The sequence below is a fragment of the Leucopleurus acutus genome (assembly GCF_964270905.1).
Source record: "Leucopleurus acutus genome assembly, chromosome: 15".
NCBI lineage: Eukaryota > Metazoa > Chordata > Mammalia > Artiodactyla > Delphinidae > Leucopleurus > Leucopleurus acutus.
In genome coordinates, this window is record NC_139157.1 from 42756619 (window position 1) to 42771098 (window position 14480).

Consider the following 14480-nt stretch of genomic DNA (forward strand, 5'->3'; position numbering starts at 1 on the left):
ATCTTTATTTATTTGTAATAATGGAAGAAAAGGATTCTAGTTTCTTCAGAGGAACTTAGCTGTGAGTTCCTACCAGCAAGGGAAGGTTTCCCTTGTCCTGGGTGCCCCTTTGTTGTGGCTTTCTGTCTTGCTGTGATCATCCCTGCTGAAGGAATTTAAAAGCATTTTAAGCAAAAGATTATATAGAGAAGCTCTTTCCCCGCAAATGGAAGACCTAAATTTCCCCATGCTGGTTGGCCTCAGCAGATTGCTCTAATTTCTAATATTGAAAACCTTCTCAGATCTCCTCTTCAACCTTACCTCTCTTTGCTACAATTTTCATTTTGAAGGCAAAAGTTTCTTTACTTTAATAATCAATTCATTCTATTTCCAGAGGAAGGATTTTTGTGTGCTTTTCCCAAAAGACTTGTCTACTCCTCTTTTCTGATTGTTTGCCTTTTGTTTTCTTTTACTATCAGAGACAAGAAGTGATAAGAGATTTCTTTTCTGTCAATATTCTGATTTTCAAGAAGCTTTATTATTTATTTCTTTTGTCCATTAATAGAATTATTTTTTAGTTTTTAGAATTTTCAAATAGAAAAGTAATGCTCAATAAAAGAAAATTTGGAAAAAGGAGCAAGGACGGGAAAAAAAAAACTTCAGTCCTGTCTCCAAATCAAACCTTTTCTCCAAATCAGACAATTTTTTTCTCTGCCTAGGCTTTGAAACGGCAAAGAGAAATACTCATTGAACACTTACTTTCTGTGTTGCTAAGAAGGTAAGTTCATATTTAGTTACTGGAAATGAAATGCCTATAAAATCCTAACCTTTCATCTACCATTAATGACAGCTAATTTTTCTGTTATGCAGCATAGCGATGAATTTCACTTTCTATCCTCTGTAGGTAGCCATGGGATTCTCTTGTCTTTGATTAATCCTTGAAATTATACTGTATAATATATTTTTCTTCTTTTCCATGGTATTTCTATAGCTTTCCTGCAATTTTGGCATTATCTCTAATATATTACTCCTTTACAATGTGAACAGTTTTGTCAGGTTTCTTCCCTCCTATAACCCAGTAGTTATAATCCTTTCTTCCCTCCTATAACCCAGTGGTTCTTAACCAGGGGCAATTTGGCAATGTCTGGAAACATTTTTTTTTTTTTTTTTTTTTTTGCGGTACGCGGGCCTCTCACTGTTGTGGCCTCTCCCGTTGCAGAGCACAGGCTCCGGACGCACAGGCTCAGCGGCCATGGCTCACGAGCCTAGCCACTCCGCGACATGTGGGATCTTCCCGGACCAGGGCACGAACCCGTGTCCCCTGCATCGGCAGGCGGACTCTCAACCACTGTGCCACCAGGGAAGCCCTGGAAACATTTTTGATGACAATAAAAGGTTGGGGGTGGGTTGGTAGGCAGTGCTACTGACATCTAGAAGGTTAATGGCCGGGATGTTACTGAACACCCTACAACACACAGGACGGCCCGCACAAGAAAGAATCATGCAGTCCAAAATGTCAGTAGTGTCATTGTTAAGAAACCCTGCAATAAACACAAATGTGTGCTTCTATGCAATAGATATTGGCCTTCCTTGGTGTATTAAAAGCAAAGGGCAACTGCACTCTCACCACTCTTATTCAACATAGTTTTGGAAGTTTTAGCCACAGCAATAAGAGAAGAAAAGGAAATAAAAGGAATCCAAATCAGAAAAGAAGAAGTAAAGCTGTCACTGTTTGCAGATGACATGATACTATACATAGAGAATCTTAAAGATGCTACCAGAAAACTACTAGAGCTAATCAATGAATTTGGTAAAGTAGCAGGATACAAAATTAATGCACAGAAATCTCTGGCATTCCTATACACTAATGATGAAAAATCTGAAAGTGAAATCAAGAAAACACTCCCATTTACCATTGCAACAAAAAGAATAAAATATCGGGAATAAACCTACCTAAGGAGACAAAAGACCTGTATGCAGAAAATTATAAGACACTGATGAAAGAAATTAAAGATGATACAAATAGGTGGAGAGATATACCATGTTCTTCGATTGGAAGAATCAACATTGTGAACATGACTCTACTACCCAAAGCAATCTATAGATTCAATGCAATCCCTATCAAACTACCACTGGCATTTTTCACAGAACTAGAACAAAAAATTTCACAATTTGTATGAAAACACAAAAGACCCCAAATAGCCAAAGCAATCTTGAGAACCAAAAACGGAGCTGGAGGAATCAGGCTCCCTGACTTCTGACTATACTACAAAGCTACAGTAATCAAGACAATATGGTACTGGCACAAAAACAGAAAGATAGATCAATGGAACAGGATAGAAAGCCCAGAGATAAACCCATGCACATATGGTCACCTTATCTTTGATAAAGGAGGCAGGAATGTACAGTGGAGAAAGGACAGCCTCTTCAATAAGTGGTGCTGGGAAAACTGGACAGGTACATGTAAAAGTATGAGATTAGATCACTCCCTAACACCATACACAAAAATAAGCTCAAAATGCATTAAAGACCTAAATGTAAGGCCAGAAACTATCAAACTCTTAGAGGAAAACATAGGCAGAACACTCTATGACATAAATCAGAAAGCAAGATCCTTTCTGACCCACCTCCTAGAGAAATGGAAATAAAAACAAAAATAAACAAATGGGACCTCATGAAACTTCAAAGCTTTTGCACAGCAAAGAAAACCATAAAGAAGACAAAAAGACAACCCTCAGAATGGGAGAAAATATTTGCAAACGAATCAACGCACAAAGGATTAATCTCCAAAATTTACAAGCAGCTCATGCAGCTCAATAACAAAAAACAAACAACCCAATCCAAAAATGGGCAGAAGACCTAAATAGACATTTCTCCAAAGAAGATATACAGACTGCCAACAAACACATGAAAGAATGCTCAACATCATTAATCATTAGAGAAATGCAAATCAAAACTACAATGAGATATCATCTCACACCAGTCAGAATGGCCATCATCAAAAAATCTAGAAACAATAAATGCTGGAGAGGGTGTGGAGAAAAGGGAACACTCTTGCACTGCTGGTGGGAATGTGAATTGGTACAGCCACTATGGAGAACAGTATGGAGGTTCCTTTAAAAAACTACAAATAGAACTACCATATGACCCAGCAATCCCGCTACTGGGCATATACCCTGAGAAATCCAAAATTCAAAAAGAGTCATGTACCAAAATGTTCATTGCAGCTCTATTTACAATAGCCCAGAGATGGAAACAACCTAAGTGCCCATCATCGGATGAATGGATAAAGAAGATACGGCACATATATACAATGGAATATTACTCAGCCATAAAAAGAAACGAAATTGAGCTATTTGTAATGAGGTGGATAGACCTAGAGTCTATCATACAGAGTGAAGTAAGTCAGAAAGAAAAAGACAAATACCGTATGCTAACACATATATATGGAATTTAAGAAAAAAAATGTCATGAAGAACCTAGTGGTAAGACAGGAATAAAGACACAGACCTACTGGAGAACGGACTTGAGGATATGGGGAGTGGGAAGGGTGAGCTGTGACAGGGCAAGAGAGAGGCATGGACATATATACACTACTAAACGTAAGGTAGATAGCTAGTGGGAAGCAGCCGCATGGCACAGGGATATTGGCTCGGTGCTTTGTGACCGCCTGGAGGGGTGGGATGGGGAGGGTGGGAGGGAGGGAGACGCAAGAGGGAAGAGATATGGGAACATATGTATATGTGTAACTGATTCACTTTGTTATAAAGCAGAAACTAACACACCATTGTAAAGCAATTATACCCCAATAAAGATGTTAAAAAAAAAAAAAAGCAAAGGGCAACTGAATTCCAGAGAAGAAACTGACTAACCCAAATTCTCCCTGACTTTAGATTAGCTTGTGATTCTTATTATAAAACTGGTCAACCAAGAGCTAAACGGAAGACTTTAATTTATTAAAATCTCTTTCTGAGACAAAAGAAATTTTAAAGAATAAAATAATGGTGAATATGAGTTTTTAAAACTTGTTTGCTGCTTCTTCTTTGCAAAAACAGCATAAGTTTAAAATAAAAGAAAAAATAAAATTTTCTACTACTTAACCTCTCTACACCTCAGTGTTTTCTTCTGTAGAATGAAGATTAAATGGGGGAAATAATTTCAATTTTACAGAAGAAAGAGAGGAAATGTACTAAGACATGTCAAGTCCATAGGCAAAAATAGGGTCTCAGTAAATGATAGTTGTCGGAATTCCCTGGTGGTCCAGTGGTTAGGACTCTGTGCTTCCACTGCAGGGAGCACGGGTTCCATCCCTGGTTGGGTCACTAAGATCCTGGAAGCCGTGCGGTGTGGCAAAAAAAAAAAAAAAAAAAAAAAAGATGGTTGTATCAGTTTGGGTTTGGGTTATTAGTTGCAAGCAATGGAAACAAATTTCTGGCCGGCTTAAGAAGAAAAGGAATTATTGAAAGAAAATTGGGTAGCACACAGAATTGTAGGAAAACCTGGAGAACCAGATTTGGAAATGGACAGAATAAAGGAAGGCTGTATAGCCAGAATCACACACTTCAGTGAGTATCACCACACAACATGGATGCCCTGGCCTCCACCATTGAACTGGAAATTGGATACCGTTGTCTGCACTGTTGGCTACTGAAAAAGGATGCAGCTAACCCCCACCCCATTTCTCTCTACTCTCTACCAACAAGAATTCTTTCAATCCCTGCCTCACTATCTCCACGTTAAAAATTTTAGGTGGATGATTTTGGTCAGGTGAACCTAGGTCATATACCTGTACTCTAGCTGTCACAGAGCTGGGCAAGTGATTATCTTATGTTTTCAGTTCATTATGGGAGGAGGACACTATTTCCGATATTCCAGTCACATAAGAGAGGGAATTCCCTAAACAAAGGAAAGGGGTTCAAATATGGACAGTCCCCTATTTGTAGTGACAAATGTCCACTATAGAAATCTTTTCACCCTCACTCCTGCTCATCATGACCACAAAAGCCAAATGAGATTTGAGCGAGTTGCAACCAAGGACCAAACAAATTATATTTCTAACAATGGTTGTGACATGGCTTTTTGTGTAATTGTTTCACTATACTTTTCTGACTTGTCATTTAGAAGACTACAAAAATTCTAATGCAATCATTTAAAATATTTTTATACTTTTAAATATACATGCAAAGAAAAGATAATGTTAAATGGTGTTCAGAATGCAATTGTTTTGGGCCCCTTTTAGAACTAATGTGGAAGAAATATAATAAATGACAGAGGCTGATGAGAGGGAGTCTGTTTGATCTGTAAGGTCTGATAATCTGAGAAGTAAAGAGTAACTTGACAGTGGATGAAAGAGGAAGAATCAATGATCAGTAAACTCTGATAGCGTGGTTGATAAATGGTGGTTTTAGATAGTGCTAACCCAAACCTGGAGCTGTGGGAAAGGATAAATGAAGAATGTAGCTCAGGTAACAGTGGAAAAGTAGTTATAGGCAGTCTGAGAGTGTTAGGGAATAAAAATATAGTAATAGGGATTTAAAAAATTTTTTATTTAAGTATAGTTTATTTACAATGTTGTGTTAATTGCTGCTGTACAACAAAGTGATTCAGTTATACCTATATATATTATTTTTCATATCCTTTTCCATTATGGTTTATCACAGGATATCGAATATAGTTCCCTATGCTATACAGTAGGACCTTGTTGTTTATCCATCCTATACATAATAGTTTGCATCTGCTAATCCCAAACTCCCAATTCTTCCCTCCCCCTCCCCGCTTTACCCTTGTCAACCATAGGCCTGTTCTCTGTATCTGTGAGTCTGTTTCTGTTTCGTAGATATATTCATTTGGATCACTTCTTTTAGATTCCACATATAAGTGATATTATATGATATTTGTCTTTCTCTGTCTGACTTAGTATGATAATCTCTAGGTCCACCCATGTTGCTGTAAAATGGCATGATTTCATTCTTTTTTATGGCTAAGTAGTATTCCATTGTATGTATATACCATATCTTTATCCATTTATCTGTCGATGGACATCTAGGTTGTTTCTGTGTCTTGGCTATTGTAAATAGTGCTGCTATGAACATAGGGCTGCAAGTATCTTTTCAAATTATAGTTTAGTCTGGATATCTGCCCAGGAATGGGACTGCTGGATCATATGGCAACTCTATTTTTAGTTTTTTGAGGAACATCCATACTGTCCATACTGTTTTCCATAGTGACTGCACCAATTTACATTCCCACCAACAGTGTAAGAGGGTTCCCTTTTCTCCACACCCTCTCCATCATTTATTATTTGTAGACTTTTTAATGATGGCCATCCTGTGGTGTGAGGTGGTACCTCATTGTAGTTTTGATTTGCATTTCTCTAATAATTAGCGATGATGACCATGTTTTCATGTGGATCTTCTGCCCATTTTTCGATTGGGTTGTTTTTTTGTTATTGAATTGTATGAGCTGTTTGTATATTTTGGAGATTAATCCATTGTCAGTCACATCATTTGCAGATATTTTCTCCTAGTCTGTAGGTTGTCTTTTCGTTTTATTTATGATTTCCTTTGCTGTGCAAAAGCTTGTAAGTTTGATTTGATTCCGTTTATTTACTTTTGCTTTTATTTTTATTGCCTTTGGAGACTGACCTAAGAAAACATTGCCAAAATTTATTTCAGAGAATGTTTTGCCTATGTTCTCTTCCAGGAGTTTTATGGGGTCATGTCTTATATTTAAGTCTTTAAGCCATTTTGAGTTTATTTTTGTGTATGGTGTGAGGGTGTGTTCTAACTTCATTGATTTACATGCAGCTGTCCAACTTTCCAACACCACTTGCTGAAGAGATTGTCTTTTCCACATTGTATATTCTTGCCTCCTTTGTTGAAAATTAATTGACCATAGACATGTGGGTTTATTTCTGGGCTTTTTGTTCTATTCCATTTATCCATATGTCTGTTTTTGTGCCAATACCATGCTGTTTTGATTATTGTAGTTTCGTAGTATTGTCTGAAGTCTGGGAGGGTTATGCCTCCTGCTGTGTTCTTTTTCCTCAAGATTGCTTTGGCAATTCTGGGTCTTTTATGCTTCCATATAAATTTTAGGATTATTTATTCTAGTTCTGTGAAAAATGTCGTGGGAAATTTGATAGGGATTGCGTTAAATCTGTAGATTGCTTTGGGTAGTATGACAATTTTAACAATAAGTAATAGGACTTTTTCAAATTGTTTTTTGCTGTGTTTTGTTTTTACGTTTGGGTACACCATACCAAATGTAGTATCTTATAAATTTTAACTATGGAATAGGTAAAATAATTTTTGATGCCTAAATTATACTGGATTTATTAGTCAAATCAACCATCACTGTTAAATGAACCTTTCTCTTTAGGTTGGGAAAAATATTCCTTGGATTTTAAAGGAATATGTATTTTATAGATATTTAACATACATTTTATAGATATTCCTAACTCTTGAGCCAATATAAAAAAATATGTTTAGCTATGCTCTCTAGCAGCAAATTCTAATTCTTTAGAATTTCCTAGGTAGACTGTTGTAATGTCTTAATTTTTTAGCTGACAACACAAATATTTTCAGCATTCCTACTATATTCAAGATCTTGTGTTAGGACCTGGGATTCAAAGATAAGCAAGACACCATTATTATTGCCAAGGAGCTCACAGTCCAAGGGGCTCCAAAAAATGTATGATAAATACTATAGCAGGTATTTGCAGGAAACTGAACAGGGATGGAGTCCATAGTTCCAAATAAGAATAAAGGAAGGCCTCTTGGAAGAGGTTTCTTAGCTAATCCTACATCACTGCACCAAAATTCTCAAGTTTTAAGAACAAGAGGGCAAACAGTTGTTCCATATGTGTATGCAAGAGAAATAATCAGGAGAACTAAGCTAATAAATCACCTTGGAATGCCCAAACTTCTTCAGCATATGCATCACAGAGTTTCAGATTTTAGCAAATGTGAATAAATATAAATAATACATATGACTATGATATTCCAAGACTTTCCCCACATTGCTCAAATAAAATGGTAGCAGGTCTTCCCTGGCCCTCTTTATTCATTATACAATTGTTTCTAGCGACCAATGGTATAATACTTATTAATATCTTTTCCTTTTCCTTGTGGGATTACCAGAGAGTAAATGAAACATGTGAAGCTTAGTGCAGGGCCTGGCACACAGTAGCATTCAGTAAGTGATAATCTCCCTCTCCAGTCCAAGGAGAGGGAGACTTCTATGCCCATTCACTACAGTGCCTTTGCAATTAACGATGTGCTAATAAATGTTTGAACTCTACACTAACCTCACGGCTAATTACCACTACCCACCAAAGAAATCTTTAGCATCTTCCTTTTTTTCCCAGTTTCCTCAGTCCCCCACTGTATTCTTAGTAATACCTTATGGTAAAACTCTTAAATTCTTAAAACAAGACTGTCACATTTAAGTTATACAAGAAATTTTTAATCACACAAACATGATTCATGAAACAGTTTTTGGAGGTTTCTGCCAGTGCAATTGCAAACAGAAGTATCAAGATTTTATTATCCCTAGGAAAATAAGTCCCACAAGTATTGAGATTACATACTATTCCAAATTCCAAAGTAGACCAAAACAAGGCAACAAGTGTAGATAAAGCACACTGACAACAGATGGCAGCACTAGAACATCAAACCCTGCCTTTCACTTCACTGTTAGGCTGTGACTTGCAAAAATGCAGAACCTCAGTCAAGGTGGGCAAAAGATAATGTGTACCTAGAGGGTTCCTCATGAGCATTTGAAATAGTCACATAGCACCAAGCAGCAAGCACACAGGGATGCGGAAGTTGTTACATCGCATGGTAATGAGAAGGGACAATATGAGATGAAAGTGTTCCGAGATAGAGGGTGTGACTTGGGAGTTGTAAAATTTGTTCACAGAAGTGGAGTCAGGCTCTTCAATCCCGAAAATGGGGGTATTCACCAAGGATCAGAGCAGTGGATACATATAAACACTTAAAATTCATTTCAGGGCTTCCCTGGTGGCGCAGTGGTTGAGAGTCCGCCTGCCGATGCAGGGGACACGGGTTCGTGCCCCGATCCGGGAAGATCCCACGTGCCGCGGAGCGGCTGGGCTCGTGAGCCATGGCCCCTGAACCTGAGCGTCCGGAGCATTTCAGTTGTACCCACACAATATAGTAGGAAGTTGAATGATATATTTTTTTAAAGAAATGAAATTTGTTTTCAAATGTAGTTCATATAAACAAAAGAAAGTGCTAATAGAAAATGAGTATTACAGTTAATTTTTTGGATAACAGTTCTTATATATTAATAGATTTGTATATGGCTTATAATTGGGAAAAATTATTTTTTTGAAAATAACTTTTAGACTGATTTGCCAATTTATTACACTGGTAACTTAAACATGAAGAAATGGATTTCCTCATCCTTCTATACCCCGTGATTAACAGCTAAGACTTGGGAGAAAAAGACACCTAGATTGAAATCTCACCTCAGTGCATCTTTAGTTGTATACCAAGCTTATCAAGATACTTAAATTCTCTGTGACTCATCTATATAAAAAACTGACCACAGCTAACTGACAGGATTTTGTGAGAGTCAAAGAAGTAAAGCAGATAGCACAATGTTTAGCACATAGTATGTATTCAATAACTGAAAGCTATTATTGTGATTCCATATGTATGTGGGCCCCTCAACCTCAACTTTAAATTATTTTCGGACTTTAAATTCCTGAAAATGGGATTGCTAACTATATTATGAATAGAGGAAGTGGTGGGAACTTGGTAGCTGTAGTAATGATGTTCTTGCAAATACGGCGGATAAAAAAAAAGTTAATTTGGAAGGGAGCAGGGGAAAGATGCAAATCTTAGTTTTGTATTATTTCTGGGTAAAACCTGTGTGAATGTGCCTACTTAAGCTCAAGGCAAGGATCTCTGAGTAGTTTTGCTTAGCTAAGCTTGTTGAAGCCAAAGGACTTTATGCTAAACAGTCTGCCCTGACTCAGAGAGCAAACTAAAGCTATGATTTCTTATTCCTCATTGGCATAGCATTAGTGAGGGGCCCGCAGTGCAGGCTTTGGTGGAGATTAACTGGAAGAGCCTGTCTTCTGCCAGTAAAATATTCCCTTAGGCAAGTCTCCTAGGAGGGGCAGTTACTACTCTATCAGACTGGTTTCTCCTTCTGTTTTCAAGACTGGGCTACTCTTGAAGTGGAAGGGGGTTGAGAGTGAGTATTCAAATTAAAGTTGCAGCTATAAGGGTTAGACTCAGTAGCCTATGAGTTCTGCTAACGTGACGGTCATGCCTCATTCATTTTTGTGCCCCTGATGCCTCAACAGGGTTCTGCATTCAATATAATTATGAATATATGAATCCTCATAATTTTTTTTAATCTGTCACGTGTAGGAACACTACGCCAGTTTTTAAAATAAGTACACCTTTTTAGGTAGTTGCTTTGGAAACGTATGACCTGTGGTGTGAATAATAAGGCATACCAAGTGCCAAGCACTGGAGCTAAGCATTTTACCTTACTACTGAGTGAAGTAAATTTTGGAAACTGAGGCTTCGACATTAAAGAATACAACTAAGATGGCACAGCTAATAGGTGACAGAGTTTAAAACTTGAACCCAAGGCTGCCTGACTTTTAATCACAAGAGAAAAAGCCTCGTATTAATTCAGCAAAACTTGGTGAGCCGCTGCCCTTCAACTTGCAGTTCTAGACAGATTCCACCCGGAATTTAAGGCCTGGTTTACCAAGAAGAACGAGTGTGTCCACACACCCCACGCACCTCACCCTAAACGAACTGGACTGGAAAAAGTAAAATGTGGCCACTGCGCAGGCTCAAACGTCCCTTCCTCACTCTTCCTTCTCTGCTCCGGGACGTCACCGCGGAAACTTTCCCGGACGACTCTAAAACGGCTCCCGCCCACTCTAAAGTCAAACGGGTGGAAGCTGTTCCTCTCTGCGACGTGGACAACCTTCTCTTCCTCGGGCCTTTCCAACTTGGAAGCCCACGCGCTTCGGTTTCTCGGGGATTCAAGCAGGAGTTTGCCAGCTGTCAATATGGCCGCTGACAGGCGGTCCCAAGCAGAGGCTTTTCATAGGCCAAGGTCGCACCCCAGCCCCGCCCATTTCATCCCTCCTGGCTGCGTCCGCCGAGGCCTTCGATACGCATGCGCGGCGAGGGCGGGCCGAGAGGTGGGACGGCCCGCGTCTTCCGTGAGCCGCCGCCACCGCTGCCGCCAGAGCTTCGCCGCTCCTGCCCCTCCGGGGCTGCATAGCTGGCGTTAGCCGCGCGAGGGTTAAGAGAGGGGACCGACGGAGCGTGCGTACGCGGGGGTTCCCGCAGTCCCATCAGTTCCTCTCGCGGGTGGACTGCGAGGTCAGCAGCAGTCGGGGGAGGCCATAGACGGCGCCATGTCGGCGGGCGGCCCATGCCCGGCAGGAGCCGGCGGGGGCCCAGGAGGAGCCTCATGCGCCGTGGGGGTCTCCCCCGGCGGGGTATCCATGTTCCGGTGGCTGGAGGTGCTGGAGAAGGAGTTCGACAAGGCCTTCGTGGATGTGGATCTGCTCCTGGGCGAGATCGATCCGGACCAGGCGGACATCACTTATGAGGGGAGACAGAAGATGACCAGCCTGAGCTCCTGCTTTGCGCAGCTTTGCCACAAAGCCCAGACTGTGTCCCAAATCAACCACAAGCTAGAGGTGAGCTGTGGGCGCTGGAGGGGGTGGCATTCAACTCCAGTCATCAGACCTCATTTAACGCACCCGTGAAACGACCCTAGAAAACTGCCAGCCGGGGCACCTGGGCTTCCTACGTGACGGGGGAGTGCGCGCGCGCGCAGGAAAGGAGTGAGGTGAGGTTAGAGCAGAAAAAGGTGTGTGGACTGACGTGTGGGTCTCCCGGGATCCTGTCGTCCACCTTCCTTGTATCTCTATGAAGAGGAAGCAGGAACTAATTACTCCAGCTTACTTGTGCCTGTTACGTTAACAGATCCCAGACTTAACTGAAGCTCAGAGATTCTGTTATAAGAATACTTTAGCTCACCTTTTAACATTTGAGTTTTTAGATCTACTTTAACATTGATAAACTAGGTTTGTATATCACCAGACAGACACAGTCCTGATTATTTTTAATTATTTCAGGTCAATTTCTGTTGTTGCACACAGACGTACTGTTCCTTGACTGCACGAACTATTTAGGGGAATTTGATCAAAGCTCTTAAGAAAAGTTAGTGGGATAAGCAAGACGGTATCAATGTCTATTTCAGTTTACAGTTAGTTGGTCCTTAAGTTACAGGCACATCCCTCCAGAGCGCCCTACAATTATTCAGCTGACTTCTAACATTGAGGTTTTGTCTGTACTTTACTATCTTTCCCAAAGTCTGGGTTTATTTTTGAGAGTGTGTGAAGGATGATCATTTGCTTTAGTCTCTAATCTTGGTTGTGGGTGTGAGTGCAGTGGTGGTGCTTCCAAAAAAACCCCCCAAACGTACCATTTTTGCAGAAAATTAAATTTTAAAATATTTAGAAAGCATAATAGATTACCATTATTACATAAAGATCATTTTCTAACTAGATAATTTAAATAAGAGAATGGGTCTTTCATTTTAAAGTAGGTAAAAATAGGATAATAAATGATGTGCACAGCTCTTTGAACATTAGATTTTGTGAGAAATCATCGTTACTAACAGTTGTGGTGATTGAGAATGCCCATTGGATCCAAATTAATATGAATATCAGAAATGCATCCTCTCCTTGCTTAGTGGTTAGCATTCTTTCTCTTTCCTGTCAGTCGTGGAAAAGGTGGTATAATTTAGCTTTGATTAGCATAGAATTGCATATGGGAGATTTTGTGACTCTTGTTTACTGAAAGGACTGTTAATTTCTTTCATCCTTTCTGAAAAGGTTGGAAGTGTTGATATGAGGCTAATCACTTCTTAATCTAGGTATATGAAAATGTCTCTTGAATTCTTGCTTTAGTGGTAGTTTCTAGAAGATGGTTATTGATTCATGTAGTGAAATTGCATTTGTTGGTCTTTAGAAATAGTACTTCAGCTTTAAATAACAGAGCCAAGAGTAGCTTTTGCTACTCTACAACTGAGAGTATTTACTGAGATAAACAGATTTTAAAAAGTGAAACAAGATCTAATTCATTTTTTAAATGACTTAAGGAAACTTTAAAGTGCTATTTGGATGTCAGATATAAAACCTGATTTTGGAGAAAATTATAATCTATAAGCAGGAGGTGATGCTCAGTTTTTTTCATCTTTAAATATTTTAAATGAGTACTCAGAGCTGTAATAAATTATGCATGTTCTTTTTTAGAAATTATAATTACATATTCTGATTCCATGTCCTGGCTTAGAAGGTGGCATTATTTCTCAAAATAAGAAATGCTAGCCTATCACGATGTGAGCGTGTTTTTTCAACATGCTTGAAGCCTTTGATTTAAAGATCTTAGGAAATGGGGATTGTTGGTGTGTTTTTTCAGTTACAGTTGACTTCTCTGTCTGTGGGGTTATTCTTTCTATATTTAGCAGTTTCTACAGTTTTCATGGAATCTGTTGTGTATTGCTGAGGAGAGAGGTTCATTGTCAGTAGTGCTTTTCAAAGTAGATCTGCCATTGTATCATCTGCAGAATTTCAGAGGTTGCCCTGTGTACTGTTAGCAATCTTTTGAGATCTTGAAATTTTAGAAAAGATTTCCATACTTTCTTGCCCTGTTTTATTTCTTAGTAAGTGAATTGAATTAGTTCTATTGTTTTAAGGATATGGGCATTAAGACATAATATTTGAGGTCACTTACAGTTTGATATAGCAGATGTGCACCAAAGTTCGGTGGTTTTAGAGATTAATACCTTAAACCATATTGCCATAATAAAATATTTTTATAATCAAGAGGGGTACCTCCAGTATGAGTAACTTATGATATATTTAAATTCGTCTTGAGTATCCTTCCAGATTGCCCTTCTTCTGCTCATTGTCTTCAGGTAGTTAATTTAATATTAATATAGTAGTTAGGAAAACAATTTTGCTACAAAAAAAGTCAGAGGTTACATTAAAAAATTAAATATAAGTGACATCTATGTGACTGCTTTTTTCCATAAATTATATTTGGGGAGAGGGATATCTATAAGGGGAAGGGGAGGGCAGAGAATTCAGAATATTTTGAGGTAGTGCATTTCAAATTACTCACATCTCTTTTATACTTCCCACCTGCTTGAGAATCCCTGCTATGGTGAGCCACTTGGTGACAGCTGTGCTGGAGTCACAGGTACTGATTGGGATAGTAGTAGTAGTAATAGTAATAGTAGCAGTAGTAGGTGTGTTGGAGTAGAACAAAAGATGAGAACCAGTGCTTTAGAAAAACTCACCTCTCTGCCTTGAAGTACGGTTTTCTGCCTGTTCACCCCTTCTTTAAAATAACAGCAAAACAATATATCTTCTGTCATGTCCTCCTTTCCCTCAGCAATTGCTGAATAAGTATCTTTTTTTA

At 39.0% G+C, this 14480-nt stretch overlaps 1 protein-coding gene across 1 annotated transcript in view; it reads left to right on the forward strand.

The window, feature by feature from the left end:
• The first annotated feature begins 11200 nt into the window (after window positions 1–11200).
• Window positions 11201–14480, forward strand: part of GOPC (golgi associated PDZ and coiled-coil motif containing) — a 41109-nt gene continuing 37829 nt past the window's right edge. The window contains exon 1 of the mRNA XM_082855836.1: window positions 11201–11686. Coding sequence (XP_082711962.1) covers window positions 11399–11686 — 288 coding nt within the window. The 5' untranslated portion in view covers window positions 11201–11398. The remainder of the gene's footprint in view (window positions 11687–14480) is intronic.